The sequence below is a fragment of the Apostichopus japonicus genome, chromosome 22, assembly GCF_037975245.1.
Source record: "Apostichopus japonicus isolate 1M-3 chromosome 22, ASM3797524v1, whole genome shotgun sequence".
NCBI lineage: Eukaryota > Metazoa > Echinodermata > Holothuroidea > Aspidochirotida > Stichopodidae > Apostichopus > Apostichopus japonicus.
In genome coordinates, this window is record NC_092582.1 from 35,788 (window position 1) to 58,444 (window position 22,657).

General features: G+C 36.0%; 1 protein-coding gene across 2 annotated transcripts in view; it reads right to left on the reverse strand.

Annotated features, from left to right (window-relative positions):
- Positions 1-456: 456 nt before the first annotated feature.
- LOC139964225 (uncharacterized) overlaps positions 457-22,657 on the reverse strand; it is a 184,854-nt gene continuing 162,653 nt past the window's right edge. The window contains exons 52-63 of one of the 2 annotated variants that reach the window (XM_071965668.1): positions 21,144-21,197; positions 19,340-19,447; positions 17,767-17,820; positions 14,231-14,302; positions 10,916-10,933; positions 8,652-8,672; positions 7,731-8,139; positions 6,985-7,097; positions 4,695-4,715; positions 2,890-2,958; positions 2,314-2,532; positions 457-1,828 (exon numbers count right to left, since the gene is read on the reverse strand). In XM_071965668.1, coding sequence (XP_071821769.1) covers positions 1,685-1,828; positions 2,314-2,532; positions 2,890-2,958; positions 4,695-4,715; positions 6,985-7,097; positions 7,731-8,139; positions 8,652-8,672; positions 10,916-10,933; positions 14,231-14,302; positions 17,767-17,820; positions 19,340-19,447; positions 21,144-21,197 — 1,302 coding nt within the window. In that variant the 3' untranslated portion in view covers positions 457-1,684. The remainder of the gene's footprint in view (positions 1,829-2,313; positions 2,533-2,889; positions 2,959-4,694; positions 4,716-6,984; positions 7,098-7,730; positions 8,140-8,651; positions 8,673-10,915; positions 10,934-14,230; positions 14,303-17,766; positions 17,821-19,339; positions 19,448-21,143; positions 21,198-22,657) is intronic. The other variant, XM_071965669.1, reaches the window with a different exon arrangement.

The following is a 22,657-nucleotide window of genomic DNA, read 5'->3' on the forward strand; positions in this document are numbered from 1 at the left end:
GACTACCACTAGTCATATAACACACTATTGCCAGAAGACAATCGTCTTATAATAAATAAGACGTTTACGCATTTCTCGGAAGAATTATGCCTAATACTTCCACTTCCAGTCATTTTGCTTACATTGTCCCATCTTCTCATAAGAAGCATTGTCCATAATTCGTACGACACATTGTACGGTCTCATTTCGGAGCAATTCGATTAACCTGAAAAAGTCATTTCCATTGTTTGTTTGGCTTTCCACTCCATTAAAGAGGGCGCAGTGTTATGTTCTGTGTGTTGCACTATACAGATCTCATTTATCGGTTTTGAGTTGTTAATACAGAGGCACCGAACATAATATGTATGTGTTTATAGCTTCTTAATTCCATTCAGAACACCAAGTGGCTCTAATAAATCAATTCATAATATATATTACTTATAACACAAAATGATAAGAGAAAAGAAAAGAAAGACATTTTAGGGGGCAATCTGGGGCTGGCTTTATTTCGTCTCTCACATATATGTCAATGAGCCCTAGACAGTTAAATAATATAAACCATTTAAATCAATCATACATGATATGAATCCAAGCAGCATCTTTCAAATTTCAAAATGTGTGATGAAAGGGGGAAAAGTGATAACCGATGTACATAAACACATACTCTTCTTCACATTTCCTTCTTACAAAGTCTCAAGGATTCATCCTTTTTTTATGGTTAATATTTCAAACTTCCCTTTTGAGGAATTCATTTACTTTTTCTCTTCTTTTGTGAACAAAACATGTTACTGTCAATGAAGTATGTGTCTTAAAAACACTTTTTCTCATTTTCTTTGCTTGTAACTGATGCAGGTCTAACAATCTTAGTCCTGAAAATGATTGCTGGGAATTTTTCATCATTTCCAATTTTTTCTTTGTAAAATGAAAACAAAAAATACTTGAGCTACTACATATTTTGCAGAATGTGTATAAAAATAACTGTAATGATAATGTATTCTTTTGGAAGACTGTTTGCAGCATATGAAAGTGGAAAGAGTTATGGATTTCCAAACACTTAGTGACAATATTCAGAGGTATATAGAGCTATTACCTTTGCTAGTCTAGGCATGCATTTTCTACCAATATTGAATGTCTATTTAACAAAACAAATACAAAGATTTAAAGAGAAAAAAAATCGGCCCTACATATAAAGCATTAACAAAACTTTCTATGAAAAAGAGGAAAATTTAAAAGTAACCATTAAACTTTCAGAGTAAAAATGGATCAGTTTGCATCCCTGGGAATGATTAGTTCCAAAACATCTTGTTCTCTTTACAATAAGGCACACTGGAATATTAAAAAGCACACAGTAGGAAAAATTAAAAAACTAAGAAATATTAGGCAAGTTAATGTTGACATGTTTATTCACCTAATAGGAAGATGAAAACAAAAGTATGGCAATTTGTTTTAGAGGTTTTTACACACCAACAGTAAACAGTCCAAGTTTTAGTCAAATGAACACACACACAGAAAAAAAAACACAATAAAAAACAATAATAATAAGAATAAAAAAAAACAGAAACATTGAAAATACACCAGAAGAGTTATCTCTCATCTCCGAAATAGTTAAATACCAACTAATCAAGAATATTTATTTGTTTCCATTTACATTTTACATAAAATATGAGGAACAATACTACTTCACATTTTGCAATTAAGCCACAGACTACAAGAAGCAAACAGGGCCTGCTTGGAAACCAAACTTCTGTTTCTTTTCAACAAAGTCAAACGGAGCAAAATCTTTGATTGGCAGCTGGTTCCTCTTGCTGGTTTCAATTTCAAAGACTGTCTCACCCTCTGCTGGTCTTGACTGTTCATAGTGAAACGAAAACAAAAAGAAGAAAAATGAAGCAAAGACCATTGTGTGTGCATTATTTCTTAAAGAACGATTTTCTTGGTTCCTCTCCACAAAATTTGATACTTCTATTTCTATGGTATCAAGCCATTCACACCTGTCAGCCAATTCCCCATGCTATCATGTAATTAAGGGAAACACAAAGGGTTTTCCAAGAAGCAGGACAAAACAACAGTTGATTTTTAGCATCACTAAACATTAAACATGTTATATATGGAACACAGAAGAAATTACCAAACGGCAACATTTGCAAGGAGATTGTGTATGTTCATTGAGACTGCATGCACATTCCAATTGTGTATGTCCATTGCAATTGCATATGTATTGCGATTGTGAATGATAACTGATATACACACATAAACTTGAATAATGAACAAACATGTGTAAGCAGTTTGGTAATCTCTTTACAAATGGTGTTCCATAGTTTAATAACAACTTACCTGACACTCATCCTTGATAATTCTGGGTTCATAGTCAGTGCCATAAGCAAGTTCGTCACCATTGCTGCCTAAGAATATGATGGCATTGTCATAGTTGTCATTGTCTTCATCATACCATGCCACACCTTTCGAGCACATGTATGTAAAATTCTGGGTGGCCTGATCGCTCAACAAACGCAGGAATGACAGTTGAACGGGACCAATATCGTTGAAAGTAGTCTGCAGAGAGATGCAGAAGGGAACTCAAATCAGAAAAGCAACTGAACTGCACACTAATATTAGACTTTATAATAACTCTGTCTGAATCATGAATCATCTACTATCCACTATCCTGGTTGGTGTGTAAACTATATACAACTATAAATGTATTTCTTCTTGAATTTTTTACTAATTTACACCTTGTTTCATGTTGGGATTTTAAACACAGGATCAATCAAATCTACAGCCAATTGTATTATATCATAACTTAGTGAACCTATACACAATAGTGCTTTCACAATGGCAAATGTCAACATAGGACTATTGAGAGTGGAACATGGTGGGGATGAGGCAGAAAGGGAAGGGGGAATTGTTTACCTTTGAGCCTTTAGTGAAAGTGCTGTAGTATTCTCCTGGTGTCTCCTTCTTGTGTGCCTTTTGTTCAAACTGTAAAATAGAGTAAACAATTAACTATGCAAAAATGACAGTTTAAATAAATCTCATCAAGTATTTGAGTTAGTACTGAGGTACTAAAAGTATTTAATTTCTGTCCTTCTGTTTGCCAACATCAACCCTAATCTACCCACCCCACAACTCCATATTGGTATAAGCTAAACAGCTGTTTGAACAATAAGCCTTGAATACAGCTACCCTTAAATATTTCTGTTGCTTAAACGGTTCCTGCTAGCAGATGTGTTGTGCTCTTTCACTTCATTTATTAAATCTTTCTGAAGACAGTAAAACCAGAATACGGGCTATTAATTATATTGAGGCATTCCATTGATATTACTACTGGTACAAGCTATGTTTTTTTTTTTATATTCCTTCATCGTTAACCTTGATCAGTCAAGATGATATATGAAAGAATAGATGGAAAACGAATGGAAATACGAATGGTTAGAGTTTCATAGATGATTGGAGGGGTTAGAATTCAATGAGAGAGTGGTTGACAATGATTTCACAATGAAACATGTGCAACACTGGTATATCCCTGTGCTAAACCATGATTTTGAGAACTGCAAGAATAAACATAAAATGAACAAATATTATGAGGACTACTCAACTTTTAAGAATTAAACATTTCCGTACCATTGATGTTAAATCATTTGAAAATCACATTTGTAATATTTTTGACAATACAAACATTGATGATGAGTTTTAAAGCTAATACTAAGATTTGAAAATGAGATCATTAAATGGTGCAAGTGAGGAAGAGAAGAAAACACTAGAGGTTATGTAGAGTGGTATCTCTCAGCCTGATATCTGCAATGTACAATGTTGGGGGGGGGGGGCAAAAACACACTTTAGTGATGACATATTTGAAGGTCACCACTATTGTCCCCTCCACCCTCCACAAATATCCGAGAAAATCGAACAAAGGTCAGCAATGCTAAAGATTAATGTCACCAGATCATTTAACTCACTGAGATGTTTAATTGTTTAAACTGGATGGTGGGAATTCCAAGGAAAATAGGTCTACCAGATTAAGACATTTGAAGAAATGACCATTAAGACTTAGTTGTGATGCATATTGCCTGCGACACAACCTTAACTTCACATTTTATGCTAACTTCTGAGGGGAGGTATGGGGTGGGGGATGAGGAGAAAACTACTCAAACATTACACAAGATGGTCTTAAAAGCATCCTTAACGAGAATTAAAACAATTGATCAAAATGGAAATTGATTTTGCTTTTTATAATTTAAATTTTTCTTTCCTTATTTCTGCAGAATGAACTTGAAGGGCATCTTGCAAAGACTAACAGAATTTGGACAAAGAAATTTGCATTGACTATCAAGGCAAAATTTATATAATGCAAACATAACAAGTCGATTATTTGTATCACTTGCATACATTTCCAATATCATATGATATCAAACTTTCCTTGTCACATTTAAAGTAAAAGTTGTGGAAAGCATCATTGAACTCCAAGAATTCATTGACAGAGTTTTGCTAGACAAGTTGTTTAAGAACCTGCTCCTCTCCCTACATCTACTAACATGTGAACTTTTTAATATGCTCAGTATTTTATCACACAGCAAATAAGTAGGGCTACAAATTTAATGATACTATATAAATATGTAGATCCATGGCACCCAACTGAGAGACTCCACATAAAAGACTTAAATCATATGAAAAATGGGGTTAAGAAATAAGGAACAAACAAAAAGTTGTTTGTATACCAAATCATCGTCCAGTGGTAGCTATAAGTGGGAGAAACAAATGCACAGAAAGAAAAATGGAAGAATTCTGTATATGAAAATAGAAATTTATTCACTTCTGGTTCCAATAACAATTGGTTAATGGAATAAATACTGGTCAAGAAATAGTCAAGCGTCATTCAGTTCAAATGTAATGATAAGGAGTTCAAGACTCTACTCTTTGTAACCATGTCAAGTAACCATAATTATTGTACTAACCAAAGCAACCAGATTAAGTGGCATGTACTGTACATGTTAACATCATTCCTGTGTGTACTGATATGAGGTTCAAGAACCTTACCTGTGTAACCATGTCAAGTAACCATAATTATTGTACTAACCAAAGCAACCAGATTAAGTGGCATGTACTGTACATGTTAACATCATTCCTGTGTGTACTGATATGAGGTTCAAGAACCTTACCTGTGTAACCATGTCAAGTAACCATAATTATTGTACTAACCAAAGCAACCAGATTAAGTGGCATGTACTGTACATGTTAACATCATTCCTGTGTGTACTAATATGAAATTCAAGAACCTAACCTGTGTAACCATGTCAAGTAACCATAATTATTGTCCTTACCAAAGTAACCAGATTAAGTGGCATCATTCCTGTGTGTACTAATATGAAATTCAAGAACCTAACCTGTGTAACCATGTCAAGTAACCATAATTATTGTCCTTACCAAAGTAACCAGATTAAGTGGCATCATTCCTGTGTGTACTGATATGAAAATCAAGACCCTAACCTGTGTAACCATGTCAAGTAACCATAATTATTGTACTAACCAAAGTAACCAGATTAAGTGACATGTACTGTACATGTTAACATCATTCCTGTGTGTACTGATATGAAATTGAAGAACCTAACCTGTGTAACCATGTCAAGTAACCATAATTATTGTACTAACCAAAGCAACCAGATTAAGTGGCATGTACTGTACATGTTTACATCATTCCTGTGTGTACTGATATGAAATTGAAGAACCTAACCTGTGTAACCATGTCAAGTAACCATAATTATTGTACTAACCAAAGCAACCGGTTTAAGTGGCATGTACTGTACATGTTAACATCATTCCTGTGTGTACTGATATGAAATTCAAGAACCTTACCTGTGTAACAATGTCAAGTAGCCATAATTATTGTACTCACCAAAGCAACCAGATTAAGTGACATGTACTGTACATGTTAACATCATTCCTGTGTGTACTGATATAAAATTGAAGAACCTTACCTTCGAACCATGTCAAGTAACCATAATTATTGTACTAACCAAAGCAACCAGATTAAGTGGCATGTACTGTACATGTTAACATCATTCCTGTGTGTACTGATTTGAGGTTCAAGAACCTTACCTGTGTAGCCATGTCAAGTAACCATAATTACTTAATTTAGTGGGATGTACTCTAAACAATAATATCACTCATTAGTTTATACCTAGAAGTGACCCTTTTAGAGATGACCTTTTAAAACTAATTAGTAGACTTCTTAGGGAGCCTAAGTAGAAAGAAGGCCTAACTCTCAGCAAAACAACATAACTACCAAAAATGTAGTTTAAATGAATGCAGCCATAACCACATGGTTAATTTTAGTCCTTCATTCCAGAGAATAACCTGAAACAAATTTTGCATAGAGTTTGCTGAACAGGGCCCAGAATATTATGTTGGATCAAATATCTTCAACTACTTTAAGCTTACGGAAACTTCCTTATTGCTCAAATTTATAAGTCCATTTCCATAAAAATGCAGTTTACCAGCTTCTCAACTTCCTATTGAAAATGTGAAGTTCAAACATCATATAGATTAAAAACACTTTCTGATCTATTTTCTTACATGCAATATGAAGGTGAATTAACAACTTACCTGGGTGACAACATTTTCACCATCAAAGGTAACAATTAATTGTGATATTATTTTACATCCATCAAACCCATGGGAACATTCCAAGACTGTTTCTTAGTTCCATCAACTCCAATCTTACTTTGAGTGATACTAATATGAAGATAATTGCCATGTTTCATACTTGTTTAAATGTTTCCAAAGCAATACACAAAACACCATCCAGCCCTTGCTACGTTCTCAAGTTTGGAGGTAGATTAAGCACACAAAACCATAACCTTAACAAATGTTTTGGGCTGTATGAGAGGTCAGCTTTCTTACTGGACTTTACAACTGTATACTGGCAAAGACTGATTCAGTTCTTGCTTTGAAGTAGAACATTTCTTAACAAATGACACTATTAATTTGTTCTTGTTTAGTTTTATTTACCTCTGCAGTGCCTTCATCTGGATATATACAGGTCTGGCCACCAGCTGTAAAGTTACAGAATGCTCTGAAAGCATCAGCTGGGCAGCCTTCATTAGGATCAACCCAGTAGAAACCTTGAAAGAAACATAATAATCAGTATGTCTTCATGGTATAGCTAAAAGAAATGTTATTTTCTTAAAATGAAGATGAATTGGAAAGGGGATTTCTTGTATGTGTAAACCTTGCAACATGGAAAATTAAACCAGAAATCTAGCAATGATTCCTCGCCTCATTTTGAATGAGGACATTCACCAGTAACACTACAAACATGAATGTATGTGATTTCATGCAATCAACAAGGTTTTTGCACTACTGCGAACATTTACAGTCTAAGCTGAACTTATAGTTTTGAGATTTTGACCTCTACTGACCTTAAATGAGCAAATTGGTGGATCCACATGCAAACTGAAGTTCATTGAAGGTTCACATCTGGAATTATTGTACTTAAAAAGGTTTTCAGACTTTCCTCACATGACCTTTGAACTTCACAGAATAAGTTAGTCTTCTTGAACTTAAAAAGGTGAATACACATGCAAGATATTCTGATATTCCCTACAATGTTCACATGCAAATTCAGTTGCACATTATACTAGCAGTAGTAGTTTTCTTTGGAAATATTATGATGGGCAGAGGGAGAGGGGCAGAGAGAGAGGGGCAGTGGGAGAGGGGCAGGGGGAGAGGGGCAGAGGCTTGTACCATGGACATACCATCTGCAAGGTCTGGATGGCACATCTGGAGATCACGACATGTCCTGGCTGGATTCTCTGGATCTCCACCAAATGGTGTCTTAAATCTTTCAAAATCTACTTTAAGATCTTCCATTTGGCCAAAGAGCTCCTCCAGCATTTCGGTGTACTCATCTGGTACGGCATCCATGATGAATTCATCAGGGGTACCAAATGGAATCTCATTAGCAGCCTGCCTCCGCCTCCTACCACCATTGAATAAAGAGCTCTGACTTGACGATGAGCTGGATGAGCCGGATTCAACTACTGGGTCATCTGGGTTGTCAGTGTTGTCCCCGCGACTGCGTGAACCAGTCTCTGGTGCTGTGATATCGGGGAAGAGGTCAGGTCGGATCTGGATCACTCCACTACTGATCAAGGACTGCATTTGCTATTAAGTCAAGAAAAACATGAAACACTTTAGGCTCTTCAAATAGCTCCATCTGAATAAACAATGACAGCTTGTTACATAGGCTTTAAACTGATATATTGCTTACTTCATTCAGAAATATTCTACAGTACCTGTGGATTATTATTTAATTCAAATATATTTCTCACATGTACACAAACACACACACACCAATAAAAGTACTTGATTCAATGACATCTAGTGATCATAACCTTCCATCTCAAAAAGCTATCAATCAACTAAACCACAATGCAATTTGTCTTAGTGCTGGTACATTTCTAATTCACAACTGTTAAGTTTTTCTACTCAGCAAGGCTACCTGAGCACCTATGAGTCTTCCTTCCAACTGATGGTTATCAATTGGTATTTCATTCTATTGTGTCCATACTTCTAGAACCAGGCACATTAAACAACGTTTTTGACATCATTAACTTTTATTTCTTCAGATTTTGCAACTTTCAAACGAATTACTTAATTTAATCTGGAAGTCTTACCTCTACAGAAACTGGAGGGCCCTGTTTTATGGAGAAACAAAGAGGCAAAATAAAATTTAAAAAATTAAATTAAAATAGTAACTATAACCACTATAGTACTGTACGTCTGATAGTTCATCATTTCAATACCTCAATCACAGCAGAGGAGGAACAACAACAACAACTAAAAACACAATAATATTAAGAATTGATAAACTTAAATCATTCAAAGTAATAATTATAAATAACTAGACTAGTACATCAGCTATGACCATGTAGCTCAGTGGTCTCATGTGTCTTCTACCATCTACCATGATTTAAACACCATCCTTCACTGTGGTAAACTTTGTATTATATAATAATATGAAACATATTTGACTTTATTCTGTAGGCTATAATATATTAAGAATTGATAAACTTAAATCATTCAAAGTCATAATTATAAATAACTAGACTAGTACATCAGCTATGACCATGTAGCTCAGTGGTCTCATGTGTCTTCTACCATCTACCATGATTCAAACACCATCCTTCACTGTGGTAATTAACTTTGTATTACATAATAATATGAAACATATTTGACTTTATTCTGTAAGCTACTTAAAGTCCCATATAGCTACCATGGACATTTTCCCATATTTTAATGCTATACTTATTATCAGGCATACATAATTGGTAGCTTTATCCAACTATTCAGGGACATTAACCAATTCCTCTTCAACAAGATTTTGCAAGATCTCAGGTTTACTCCAAAACAATTTCCAAATTTATAACTAATGCATCTGGAGTCATGTCAAGTTTGCAAATTTATTGTGTTGAATTACTCAAGTTGTGTCTCATGGTATATAATAAAATATCAAAGTATTTTCAAATAGGTTTATTGTGCGTGAAGGATGCTGAAGTAAGTTCATGAATCTATATCTACAGTCACAATGTTCATAGCATAATAATTGTGCAATTTCAAGTATCAGGAAAGTTTTCATTGTGAGTGAAATTTCATGTGAAATTATTAAGTTGCTTGTACCTCAAAAATGAAAGCAGCTATTGACTTTTGCTGTTGTTACGGAAACCATTGCCCCCGATAAATACCTCAAGATATCAAACTTCATTGGCTTGATTTATGAGTAATGTACTCGTAAACACACATATGCCATTACACAATGTTTACATAGTTGTTTATAAAGTTCTTTTTTTTTCATTAACTGAAAGTGACGTGGCTCTACTTTTGACTTTCGAAGAATTCTTGGTAACTTGATGAGAATCTATTAAATTCGCATGTAAGTGCAATGCAAATTGTTGACACATGTACGAATTCAACGCTTTTTGTACAACTAGAAAGTTACTACGAAGTTCCTTGACCATACACCCATATTATTGGACGAAGATCTGGGTAGATGATGTACACTTGTAGCTTAAAGCATTAACCTACTGGTATATTAGGTATACCAAGAACTGAGGAAGTGCAACTTATCTGTGGATGTGTTTAGCACATACAATGGCAAATACTAACGGTAGAGCTTGCATGTGTGCATTTTTGCTTTTCAGCTATGTAAGACATTTCATTGGGTGTCGTAGGCCTACCAAGAAAGGCAACAGAAAAACAAATTTTTGGCTATGGTAGACTATACTTTCAACTTTGCACACAATAGAGGGTTCACTTAATTTATTCATTATTTTCTAAGACTATGTTTCCATTATAAACAATTATATTGGTATTGGTATTTGTGTATACAGTTAATGTGTACTAAGACACTCAAACTTTAGTAAGCTCTTGCATCTTGAATGGGGTCTGTTTGTACTTGCAGACAATGCACAGGTGCTAATAAGCAAGGCTTCCTGATAAACGTCTTGGAAGCTCTCGCGAATGTACAGTTCCTCTATTTTTACCACAAGATTCTAACATGGATTAATTTTGTTTGCAAGATCTATAAAATAAGTTTGCTATTGCCCCTAACTGATTCAGGATTAACTTAAGAAAAGTAGGAGAGAATAACCAGCAGAAAATCACTGGGATCTTAGACTCCTTTGTTTTGGAGTTATCACCAATCACTAAATTATAGGCTAAAAAAATAGTTTTTTTTAAATATTTTTTGCAAACCATCTCTTCACCACAGCTTATTGTACAATAATGGCGAAAAGAAACCCCAACAACTTTAAACAGTATCAACATGGCTGTGACATCAAATGTTCCTTTTTGTTCATATATCAAATGTAGTAATACAAAGAGACAGATGTACATATCAAAAATAGGCATGAAAGATAACAGGTGAGAAAAGTTTTCTTACCTGTGGACCTGGAGGTCCCTGTTAAGAAAAAAAGAAAAATTTAATATGCTTGATTGGAATAAGCTACCATTCAAAATACAGATAAACACAACATTGCCTTCTGTCAAACTGTGTATCTTTCAGTATCCTGACATGTAAATATATATATTTACATATATATGTATATAAATTCAAACCCGGGCTTCCCGCTTTATATGCCGACACCATAACCACTAGGCTATGGATGCTGATTGTACGTCCAGAGCTTCGAAACCGGTATGGAAGGTCGTAATTCCACTGTAGGTGTTTGTCACCTTTATCGAACAATACTAGTTCTGTTTTGGTGACATATTTTGCTCTAGAGATCAAACATGATGCTAACCAACTCAAAATCATTTGTAATATACATAGATATATATATATATTTACTAATAATATATATATATATATATATATATATATATATATATATATATATATATAAATATATATATAGGAATAACGGAAAAACTGTTAAACAACTATGCTGCATTTAGAGAAAGGCTGGATCTCGAGTGAGATACAATAATTAAATTAGGTAAATGTTTTTGTTTCTGCAGAGCTTTCGAGCAAAACTAGCTCTTCTCCAGTGCATGATCACCGCAAGTGACAAGGAGTAGCAGGAATTGAAACTATTTAATAGAGAAGATTATCGGCATGGTTGTAAAGTCAAAGCGACTTACTGATTTCTGCTGAATTGAGCAGAAGTTTTAGAAATTCTGATCATTTTAAGCCGCGTCGGATTATTTTAATCCGATTCCGTTGTAACTGCAAAGGAATTGTTTTGGTCTATCTGGGACGGCAAATTGTTTCTGATGTTTAAACCGAATGGTGCCGTGGTCTTTAGGTTTAGTTCCCAGAAATTTTCTTTTCCTTTCCTAGATTTATCTGTCCAAGAATCGTTCTGGTCAATGGCAATAACACGCAAATTCTCAATTGAATGATTTTGGAGATTGAAGTGATTTGCAACAGGTTGGTTGATCTTTTTTGTTTTGATCGCCGATCTATGTGGTGTCATTCTCATTCTAAGAGTGTTTTTTGACTCTCCAACATATTGTAAGTTACAAATATTGCAGTAGATGAGGTAAATGACATTTTTGGATAGGCAGTTAATTTTGTGCCGAATTTGGAACGTGCGTTTGGATTGGTTGCTCTGAAAGGCCCCAGTCGAATCGACAAGTAAGCATGTTTTGCAATTTTGTGTACAGGGCGATGATCCTGTAGTTTCTGTTTTGCTTTCCCCTAATGGGGTGTCATCCCGAAAGGATGCCCGAACTAAAATATCCCGTAGGTTGCTGGGTCTTTTAAATGCAATGACAGGTAGTTCTGAGAAAATTGATTTCAGGCGTTCGGTGCCTTGAAGTAGGTGAAAATTCTTCTGAATGATATTAGCCAGTGGTGGGAGACCAGGGTGGAATTCAGTAACCAATGGTACCCTTTTGGAACTGGTTTGACGAGTTTTGTACGTCAATGTTTCGGTACGGGGTTTGCATTTAGCCTTTTTGATGGCATTTCCAATAGTACCCCGAAAATACTGTCTGTTTAGGAGGTGTTGTGACAGTTCTTTAGTGCAGGAATCAAAATCGACTTCAGAGGAGCAAATGCGTCGAATGCTCAACGCTTGACTGTACGGAATATTTCTTGTACAGTGATGTGGATGGCAACTGCTTGGTAAGAGGTAGTTGTGCTTGTTCGTGGGTTTATTGAACAAGTCTGTTTTGAGTGAACCATTTTGTAGGGTCACAGTGGTGTCCAGGAAATGAACGCCATGTCCAGAAAAATCAGCAGTAAATTTGATAGTGTGATGAAACAAGTTTATGTCATCAATGAAGAGTTTTAGATTTGCTTCGCCATGGGTCCATATCATGAAGATATCGTCAATGAAACGTAACCACGTGTGTGGTTTCAATTTTTGTCGAGATAGGAATTATTTCTTGACGTTTCCCATAAAGATGTTGGCAAAAGACGGTGCCATTTTGGTACCCATTTCTGTGCCATGAATTGGAGGTAGTGTTTGTTGCCAAATACCAGATTATTGCTGGTCAAGATTAGTTTCATCAATTTGGCCAATTCTTTCTTCGTGGGGGTTTGCCACGTTTCGGTTTGAATGCTTTTGTGCAGGCCGAAATGCCCTCTTCGTTAGGGATATATAAATATATATATATATATATATATATATATATATATATATATATATATATATATATATATATATATATATATATATATATATATATATAAATATATATATATATATATATATATATATATATATATATATATATATAAATATATATATATATATATATATATATATATATATATATATTTATTTATATTTATATATATATATATATATATATATATATATATATATATATATATCTGTTGTCTGATGATCGCTCAACGCGTGAAACTCTAGTAGTTGTGGAACACTAGTAGTTGTAACTCAGAGTTTCACGCGTTGAGCGATCATCAGACAACAGATATATATATATATATATATATATATATATATATATATATATAAATATAAATATATATATATATATATATATATATATATATATATATATATATATATATATATATATATATATATATATATATATATATATATATAAATATATATATATATATATATATATATATATATATATATATATATATAAATATATATATATATATATATATATATATATATATATATATTTATTTATATTTATATATATATATATATATATATATATATATATATATATATATCTGTTGTCTGATGATCGCTCAACGCGTGAAACTCTGAGTTACAACTACTAGTGTTCCACTAGTCTCAACTAGTCTCAACATACATTTCGCTCTGTCCACCGGACATAGAGCACTCTGCGCTAAGATAGACGCCAATCAACCAACTTTATATATATATATATATATATATATATATATATATATATATATATATATATATATTTATTTATATTTATATATATATATATATGGGACTTAGAAACATTTGAAAAATACTTGTTGCTATGCATCCTATCCACTTGCTTCCACCTGCCCTTGCCCCTCCCCACATACACTCACAATAAAACACAGGTATACTATGTACTTCATCTACCTATAAGAAAACATAGTGACTGTTAAACTACCCAAAGACATTTGAGTCAATGGGCAGTCTTTCTAATGGTTATTGTTTGACTGACTCTAAAGTAATTCTAAACATCTGAAGCATCAGATAGGTGTGACTTGCTTTATGTGTGTAGAAACCACTTGACATGGGTAAAAGTTCAAACTTACCGTAGTACCTGGCTCCCCTGGAGGACCCTGATCTCCTTGGTCTCCCTTTGATCCGCGATATCCTTGCTCACCCTACAAAAGAAAATGTTGTTTTGTCTTTATAAACATGGATGATTGAGACAGTTCTTTAAAGGTTAAATTAACTGCCTCTGGGCCCATCTACTTTCCTCTCCCACGTATTAGGTTATGCGGGAGCATCCCAAAATAGAAAGTTGCTATGTCATGCCTGGAAGTGTTCACAGAGTCTCCTTAACCCTTGGATGCAATGAACATGTGGGCACTGGTCTCAGCTGCCAATTGGATCATCTAGCAATAGGCAAAGGTGAAGTACGCAGCTAAGGTAAGTTAATGTAACACAATGAGAGAGTTGAAATAAACACAAATCTGGGATACAGATTGCTGAAACTATCTGATTTCATTCCATAATTCTACTCCACTCATTTATACAAAAGTCATTTGAGACACAAGTGCAATGTTCTATCCACTCTACATAAAAATATCTCATACACTTTAAAAAAGCAATTAGCTTAAAACCTCAGCCCTACCACAGTGTATATATGCAAAGTGAGCAAGACTAGGAGTTTCTGCTACCAAGGTATGGGAAATCTGGAATAAGAGTAGGCCTACTGTACATGCTCGTTTTGAAACATGTATTAAGGCACTCATTCAAGATGTTAGACATCTGCTGTGATATGATTACAACAAGGTAACACAATGTCCTCTGGGCACATGGACAACAATACCAGCCAATAGGTGCTGAGGGCAAGCAGGTAATTGCCTTAAAAGAAACTAATGTGCTTTGTGCACATGGACAACAATACCGGCCAATAGGTGCTGAGGGCAAGCAGGTAATTGCCTTAAAGAAACTAATGTGCTCTGTGCACATGGACAACAATACCGGCCAATAGGTGCTGAGGGCAAGCAGGTAATTGCCTTAAAAGAAACTAATGTGCTTTGTGCACATGGACAACACTACGGGCCAATAGGTGCTGAGGGCAAGCAGGTAATTGCCTTAAAAGAAACTAATGTGCTCTGTGCACATGGACAACAATACCGGCCAATAGGTGCTGAGGGCAAGCAGGTAATTGCCTGAATAGAAACTAATGTGCTTTGTGCACATGGACAACACTACGGGCCAATAGGTGCTGAGGGCAAGCCGGTAATTGCCTTAAAAGAAACTAATGTGCTCTGTGCACATGGACAACAATACCCGCCAATAGGTGCTGAGGGCAAGCAGGTAATTGCCTGAATAGAAACTAATGTGCTTTGTGCACATGGACAACACTACGGGCCAATAGGTGCTGAGGGCAAGCAGGTAATTGCCTTAAAAGAAACTAATGTGCTCTGTGCACATGGACAACAATACCGGCCAATAGGTGCTGAGGGCAAGCAGGTAATTGCCTTAAAGAAACTAATGTGCTCTGTGCACATGGACAACACTACCGGCCAATAGGTGCTGAGGGCAAGCAGGTAATTGCCTGAATAGAAACTAATGTGCTCTGTGCACATGGACAACAATACCGGCCAATAGGTGCTGAGGGCAAGCAGGTAATTGCCTTAAAAGAAACTAATGTGCTCTGTGCACATGGACAACAATACCGGCCAATAGGTGCTGAGGGCAAGCAGGTAATTGCCTTAAAAGAAACTAATGTGCTCTGTGCACATGGACAACACTACCGGCCAATAGGTGCTGAGGGCAAGCAGGTAATTGCCTTAAAAGAAACTAATGTGCTTTGTGCACATGGACAACACTACCGGCCAATAGGTGCTGAGGGCAAGCAGGTAATTGCCTTAAAAGAAACTAATGTGCTCTGTGCACATGGACAACACTACCGGCCAATAGGTGCAGAGGGTAAGCAGGTAATTGCCTTAAAAGAAACTAATGTGCTTTGTGCACATGGACAACACTACCGGCCAATAGGTGCCGAGGGCAAGCAGGTAATTGCCTGAATAGAAACTAATGTGCTTTGTGCACATGGACAACACTACCGGCCAATAGGTGCCGAGGGCAAGCAGGTAATTGCCTGAATAGAAACTAATGTGCTTTGTGCACATGGACAACACTACGGGCCAATAGGTGCTGAGGGCAAGCAGGTAATTGCCTTAAAGAAACTAATGTGCTTTGTGCACATGGACAACACTACGGGCCAATAGGTGCTGAGGGCAAGCAGGTAATTGCCTTAAAGAAACTAATGTGCTTTGTGCACATGGACAACAATACCGGCCAATAGGTGCGGAGGGCAAGCAGGTAATTGCCTTAAAAGAAACTAATGTGCTTTGTGCACATGGACAACACTACCGGCCAATAGGTGCCGAGGGCAAGCAGGTAATTGCCTGAATAGAAACTAATGTGCTCTGTGCACATGGACAACACTACGGGCCAATAGGTGCTGAGGGCAAGCAGGTAATTGCCTTAAAGAAACTAATGTGCTTTGTGCACATGGACAACACTACGGGCCAATAGGTGCTGAGGGCAAGCAGGTAATTGCCTTAAAGAAACTAATGTGCTTTGTGCACATGGACAACAATACCGGCCAATAGGTGCTGAGGGCAAGCAGGTAATTACCTTAAAGAAACTAATGTGCTTTGTGCACATGGACAACACTACCGGCCAATAGGTGCTGAGGGCAAGCAGGTAATTGCCTGAATAGAAACTAATGTGCTTTGTGCACATGGACAACACTACCGGCCAATAGGTGCTGAGGGCAAGCAGATAATTGCCTGAATAGAAACTAATGTGCTTTGTGCACATGGACAACACTACCGGCCAAAAGGTGCTGAGGGCAAGCAGGTAATTGCCTTAAAAGAAACTAATGTGCTCTGTGCACATTGACAACAATACCGGCCAATAGGTGCTGAGGGCAAGCAGATAATTGCCTGAATAGAAACTAATGTGCTTTGTGCACATGGACAACACTACCGGCCAATAGGTGCTGAGGGCAAGCAGGTAATTGCCTTAAAAGAAACTAATGTGCTCTGTGCACATTGACAACAATACCGGCCAATAGGTGCTGAGGGCAAGCAGGTAATTGCCTTAAAGAAACTAATGTGCTCTGTGCACATGGACAACACTACCGGCCAATAGGTGCTGAGGGCAAGCAGGTAATTGCCTTAAAAGAAACTAATGTGCTTTGTGCACATGGACAACACTACGGGCCAATAGGTGCTGAGGGCAAGCAGGTAATTGCCTTAAAAGAAACTAATGTGCTCTGTGCACATTGACAACAATACCGACCAATAGGTGCTGAGGGCAAGCAGGTAATTGCCTTAAAGAAACTAATGTGCTCTGTGCACATGGACAACACTACCGGCCAATAGGTGCTGAGGGCAAGCAGGTAATTGCCTAAATAGAAACTAATGTGCTCTGTGCACATGGACAACACTACCGGCCAATAGGTGCTGAGGGCAAGCAGGTAATTGCCTTAAAAGAAACTAATGTGCTCTGTGCACATGGACAACACTATCGGGTAGTTGTTCTGGTAACATCTTCAAGAACATTTTAATTTTCATTACAAAGTAAACACAAATGTACTCACCTGGGGTCCAGATGGACCCTGTTGTCCTGCTGGGCCAGATGGACCATCAGATCCCTAGAAAGGCAAAGATGGCCTGATGTTAAGAAATGTCACAGTAGCAAAACCCCATCATAACTGATATCCCTGAATGAAAGGAATATCACTGTACCAACATCCCGCCATAACTGTTGTCCCTGAATGAAAGGAATATCACTGTACCAACACCCCATCTCAACTGATGTCCCTGAATGAAGGAATATCACTGTACCAACACCCCGCCATAACTGATGTCCCTGAATGAAAGGAATATCACTGTACCAACACCCCATCTCAACTGATGTCCCTGCATGAAAGGAATATCACTGTACCAACACCCCATCACAACTGATGTCCCTGAATGAAAGGAATATCACTGTACCAACACCCCGCCATAACTGATGTCCCTGAATGAAAGGAATATCACTGTACCAACACCCCATCTCAACTGATGTCCCTGAATGAAAGGAATATCACTGTACCAACACCCCATCATAACTGATGTCCCTGCATGAAAGGAATATCACTGTACCAACACCCCATCATAACTGATGTCCCTGAATGAAAGAAATATCACTGTACCAACACCCCATCATAACTGATATCCCTGAATGAAAGGAATATCACTGTACCAACACCCCATCATAACTGATGTCCCTGAATGAAAGGAATATCACTGTACCAACACCCCATCATAACTGATGTCCCTGAATGAAAGGAATATCACTGTACCAACACCCCATCATAACTGATGTCCCTGAATGAAAGGAATATCACTGTACCAACACCCCATCACAACTGATGTCCCTGAATGAAAGGAATATCACTGTACCAACACCGCATCATAACTGATGTCCCTGAATGAAAGGAATATCACTGTTCCAACACCCCATCATAACTGATGTCCCTGAATGAAAGGAATATCACTGTACCAACACCCCATCACAACTGATGTCCCTGAATGAAAGGAATATCACTGTACCAACACCCCATCATAACTGATGTCCCTGAATGAAAGGAATATCACTGTACCAACATCCCATCATAACTGATGTCCCTGAATGAAAGGAATATCACTGTACCAACACCCCATCATAACTGATGTCCCTGAATGAAAGGAATATCACTGTACCAACACCCCTTCACAACTGATGTCCCTGAATGAAAGGAATATCACTGTACCAACACCGCATCATAACTGATGTCCCTGAATGAAAGGAATATCACTGTTCCAACACCCCATCATAACTGATGTCCCTGAATGAAAGGAATATCACTGTACCAACACCCCATCACAACTGATGTCCCTGATTGAAAGGAATATCACTGTACCAACACCGCATCATAACTGATGTCCCTGAATGAAAGGAATATCACTGTTCCAACACCCCATCATAACTGATGTCCCTGAATGAAAGGAATATCACTGTACCCAGACCCCATCATAACTGATGTCCCTGCATGAAAGAAAATAGTATTATCAGAAGCATTGCACCCCTAAGACTTCACCCCATCCCCACAAGCCTTAAACTATTAAAGTACTTTTGGTCTTCTATACCTGATCTCCTTTAGGTCCTCTTGGGCCTGGTTCCCCTGGGTTACCTTTGTCTCCCTTCTCTCCAGGTAACCCACCATCACCAGTCAAACCGAGATGTCCAATATCACCCTAAATTAAATGAAAAAGAAAAAGAAATTACACAGACATCCAGGAAAAGAGTCGAATGTTAAGATATGGTTAAAACAATATTTTGTTTTTCCTAACAATTTCTCATCAGACTTTATTCAGACCCCATATCTTCAGTCCATGATGACAAAATGGTACAGAAGAATCAAACTGATTTTCTCATAGATATATCGAGTCAAGATGGCTATTCCATGGAAAGCTACTGAAATCTAGGAACATCTGGAGCAACTATTCCTCCCGAATCTTGAATGAAAGATCAGCAAATGAAATGAAATGAAAACCTGCAAACAATAAAATAGTAAGATAATATAGACTGATATCTGATAAAGTCTGATATCTGATGTAGTCTAATATAGTTTGATATCTGATATATTCTAATATAGTCTGATATAGTCTAATATAGTATGACATAGTCTATAGTCTAATATAGTCTGATATCTGATATAGTCCAATATAGTCTGATATCTGATATAGTCTGATACAGTCTGATATCTGATATAGTCTAATATAGTCTGATATCTGATATTCTAATATAGTCTGATATAGTCTAATATAGTCTGATATCTGATATAGACTAATATAGTCTGATATCTGATATAGACCAATATAGTCTGATATCTGATATATTCTAATATAGTCTGATATCTGATATAGCCTAATATAGTCTAATATAGTCTGATATCTGATATAGTCTAATATAGTCTGATATCTGCTATAGTCTGCTATAGTCTAATATAGTCTGATATAGTATGATATCTAATATAGTCTAAAATAGTCTAATATAGTCTGATATAGTCTAAAATAGTCTGATATAGTCTAATATATTCTAATATCTGATATAGCCTTATATAGTCTGATATCTGATATAGTCTAATATAGTCTGATAGTGTCTAATATAGTCTGATATAGTCTAATATAGTCTGATATCTGATATAGTCTAATATAGTCTGATATAGTCTGATATAGTCTAATATAGTCTGATATAGTCTAATATAGTCTGATATAGTCTTATATAGTCTAATATAATCTGATATAGTCTGATTTAGTCTAATATAGTCTGATATCTGATATAGTCTAATATAGTCTGATATAGTCTGATATAGTCTAATATAGTCTGATATAGTCTAATATAGTCTGATATAGTCTAATATAGTCTGATATAGTCTAATATAGTCTGATATAGTCTAATATAGTCTGATATAGTCTTATATAGTCTTATATAGTCTAATATAGTCTGATATAGTCTAATATAGTCTGATATAATCTAATATAGTCTGATATAATCTAATATAGTCTGATATAGTCTAATATAGTCTGATATAGTCTAATATAGTCTGATATAATCTAATATAGTCTGATATAATCTAATATAGTCTGATATAGTCTAATATAGTCTGATATAGTCTAATATAGTCTGATATAGTCTAATATAGTCTGATATCTGATATAGTCTGATATAGTCAAATATTGTCTGATATCTGATATAGTCTAATATAGTCTGATATAGTCTAATATAGTCTGATATCTGATTTAGTCTGATATAGTCTAATGTAGTCTGATATCTGATATAGTCTGATATAGTCTAATATTGTCTGATATCTGATATAGTCTAATATAGTCTGATATAGTCTGATATCTGATTTAGTCTGATATAGTCTAATATTGTCTGATATCATACCTTAATACCCTGTGGGCCGGGGTCTCCTTTGTTGCCAGTAATGCCAGGTTGTCCCTTTCAACAAAAACAAAATTAAGTTATTTTAAATGTACTGTAGTCTTTACAGATTTATAATCAACACAAATTTCATATTCAAAAACAGGAATGCAAAGTAATTACTGTGATTAACTGCAAATCTACCAACTATCAAATTTATTCATGTTTTACTGTAGGTGCTTACAAGGTTTTCGAACTATGACTAACCCAAACCTCACCTTACCAGTAATCCCCATTGATCAAGAAGTAACTACATACAAAGTATGAACTTCAACAAGGATTGCTATTTGTAGGGTGCGTCGGTTTAAGTAAAAACAGATACCGATATGCCCGCTGACGAATACCTGGTATAACCAGGTATACCAGAATTTTTTGCGGAACCGCGAAATCCAGCATGACTGTACTATCAAACACAAGCATGAACCGTATGGACACTGAGACAAGCCTACAAATATATGTGCAGTTTTATGACCACGACTTTCCCATCTATGTTTTTTCTTTTGCAGCAACTTACTTAAAGGTTTGATTAAAAAGAAAATAAAGAACGAAAAATCAGTGTTGTTTACGTGTCTTTCATTACAAAGCAAGCATACAGTTCAGTACACTTCACTGCCAGGCCCAGTTCAACCACAAACAGTACAGTAGCATATAATCCATATGGGAATTACCCGGTTAGTATTTGGATAGTAATGCAGAGAATCAGTTTAATATCAGGTATGAACATACGTAATGCACAGAATTGGTATAATACCAGGTATGAATATACGTAATGCACAGAATTGGTATAATAACAGGTATGAACATACGTAATGCGCAGAATTGGTTTAATAACAGGTATGAACATACGTAATGCGCAGAATTGGTTTAATAACAGGTATGAACATACGTAATGCACAGAATTGGTATAATACCAGGTATGTAATGCACAGAATTGGTATAATAACAGGTATGAATATACGTAATGCACAGAATTGGTATAATAACAGGTATGAACATACGTAATGCACAGAATTGGTATAATAACAGGTATGAACATACCTAATGCGCAGAATTGGTTTAATATCAGGTATGAACATACCTAATGCGCAGAATTGGTTTAATATCAGGTATGAACATACGTAATGCACAGAATTGGTATAATAACAGGTATGAACATACGTAATGCACAGAATTGGTATAATAACAGGTATGAACATACGTAATGCACAGAATTGGTATAATAACAGGTATGAACATACCTAATGCGCAGAATTGGTATAATACCAGGTATGAACATACGTAATGCGCAGAATTGGTATAATAACAGGTATGAACATACGTAATGCGCAGAATTGGTATAATAACAGGTATGAACATACGTAATGCACAGAATTGGTATAATAACAGGTATGAAGATACGTAATACGCAGAATCGGTAAAATGACAGGTATGAATATACAGGCGCGTATCCAGGGGGGGCATTGGGGGCGCGCCCCCCG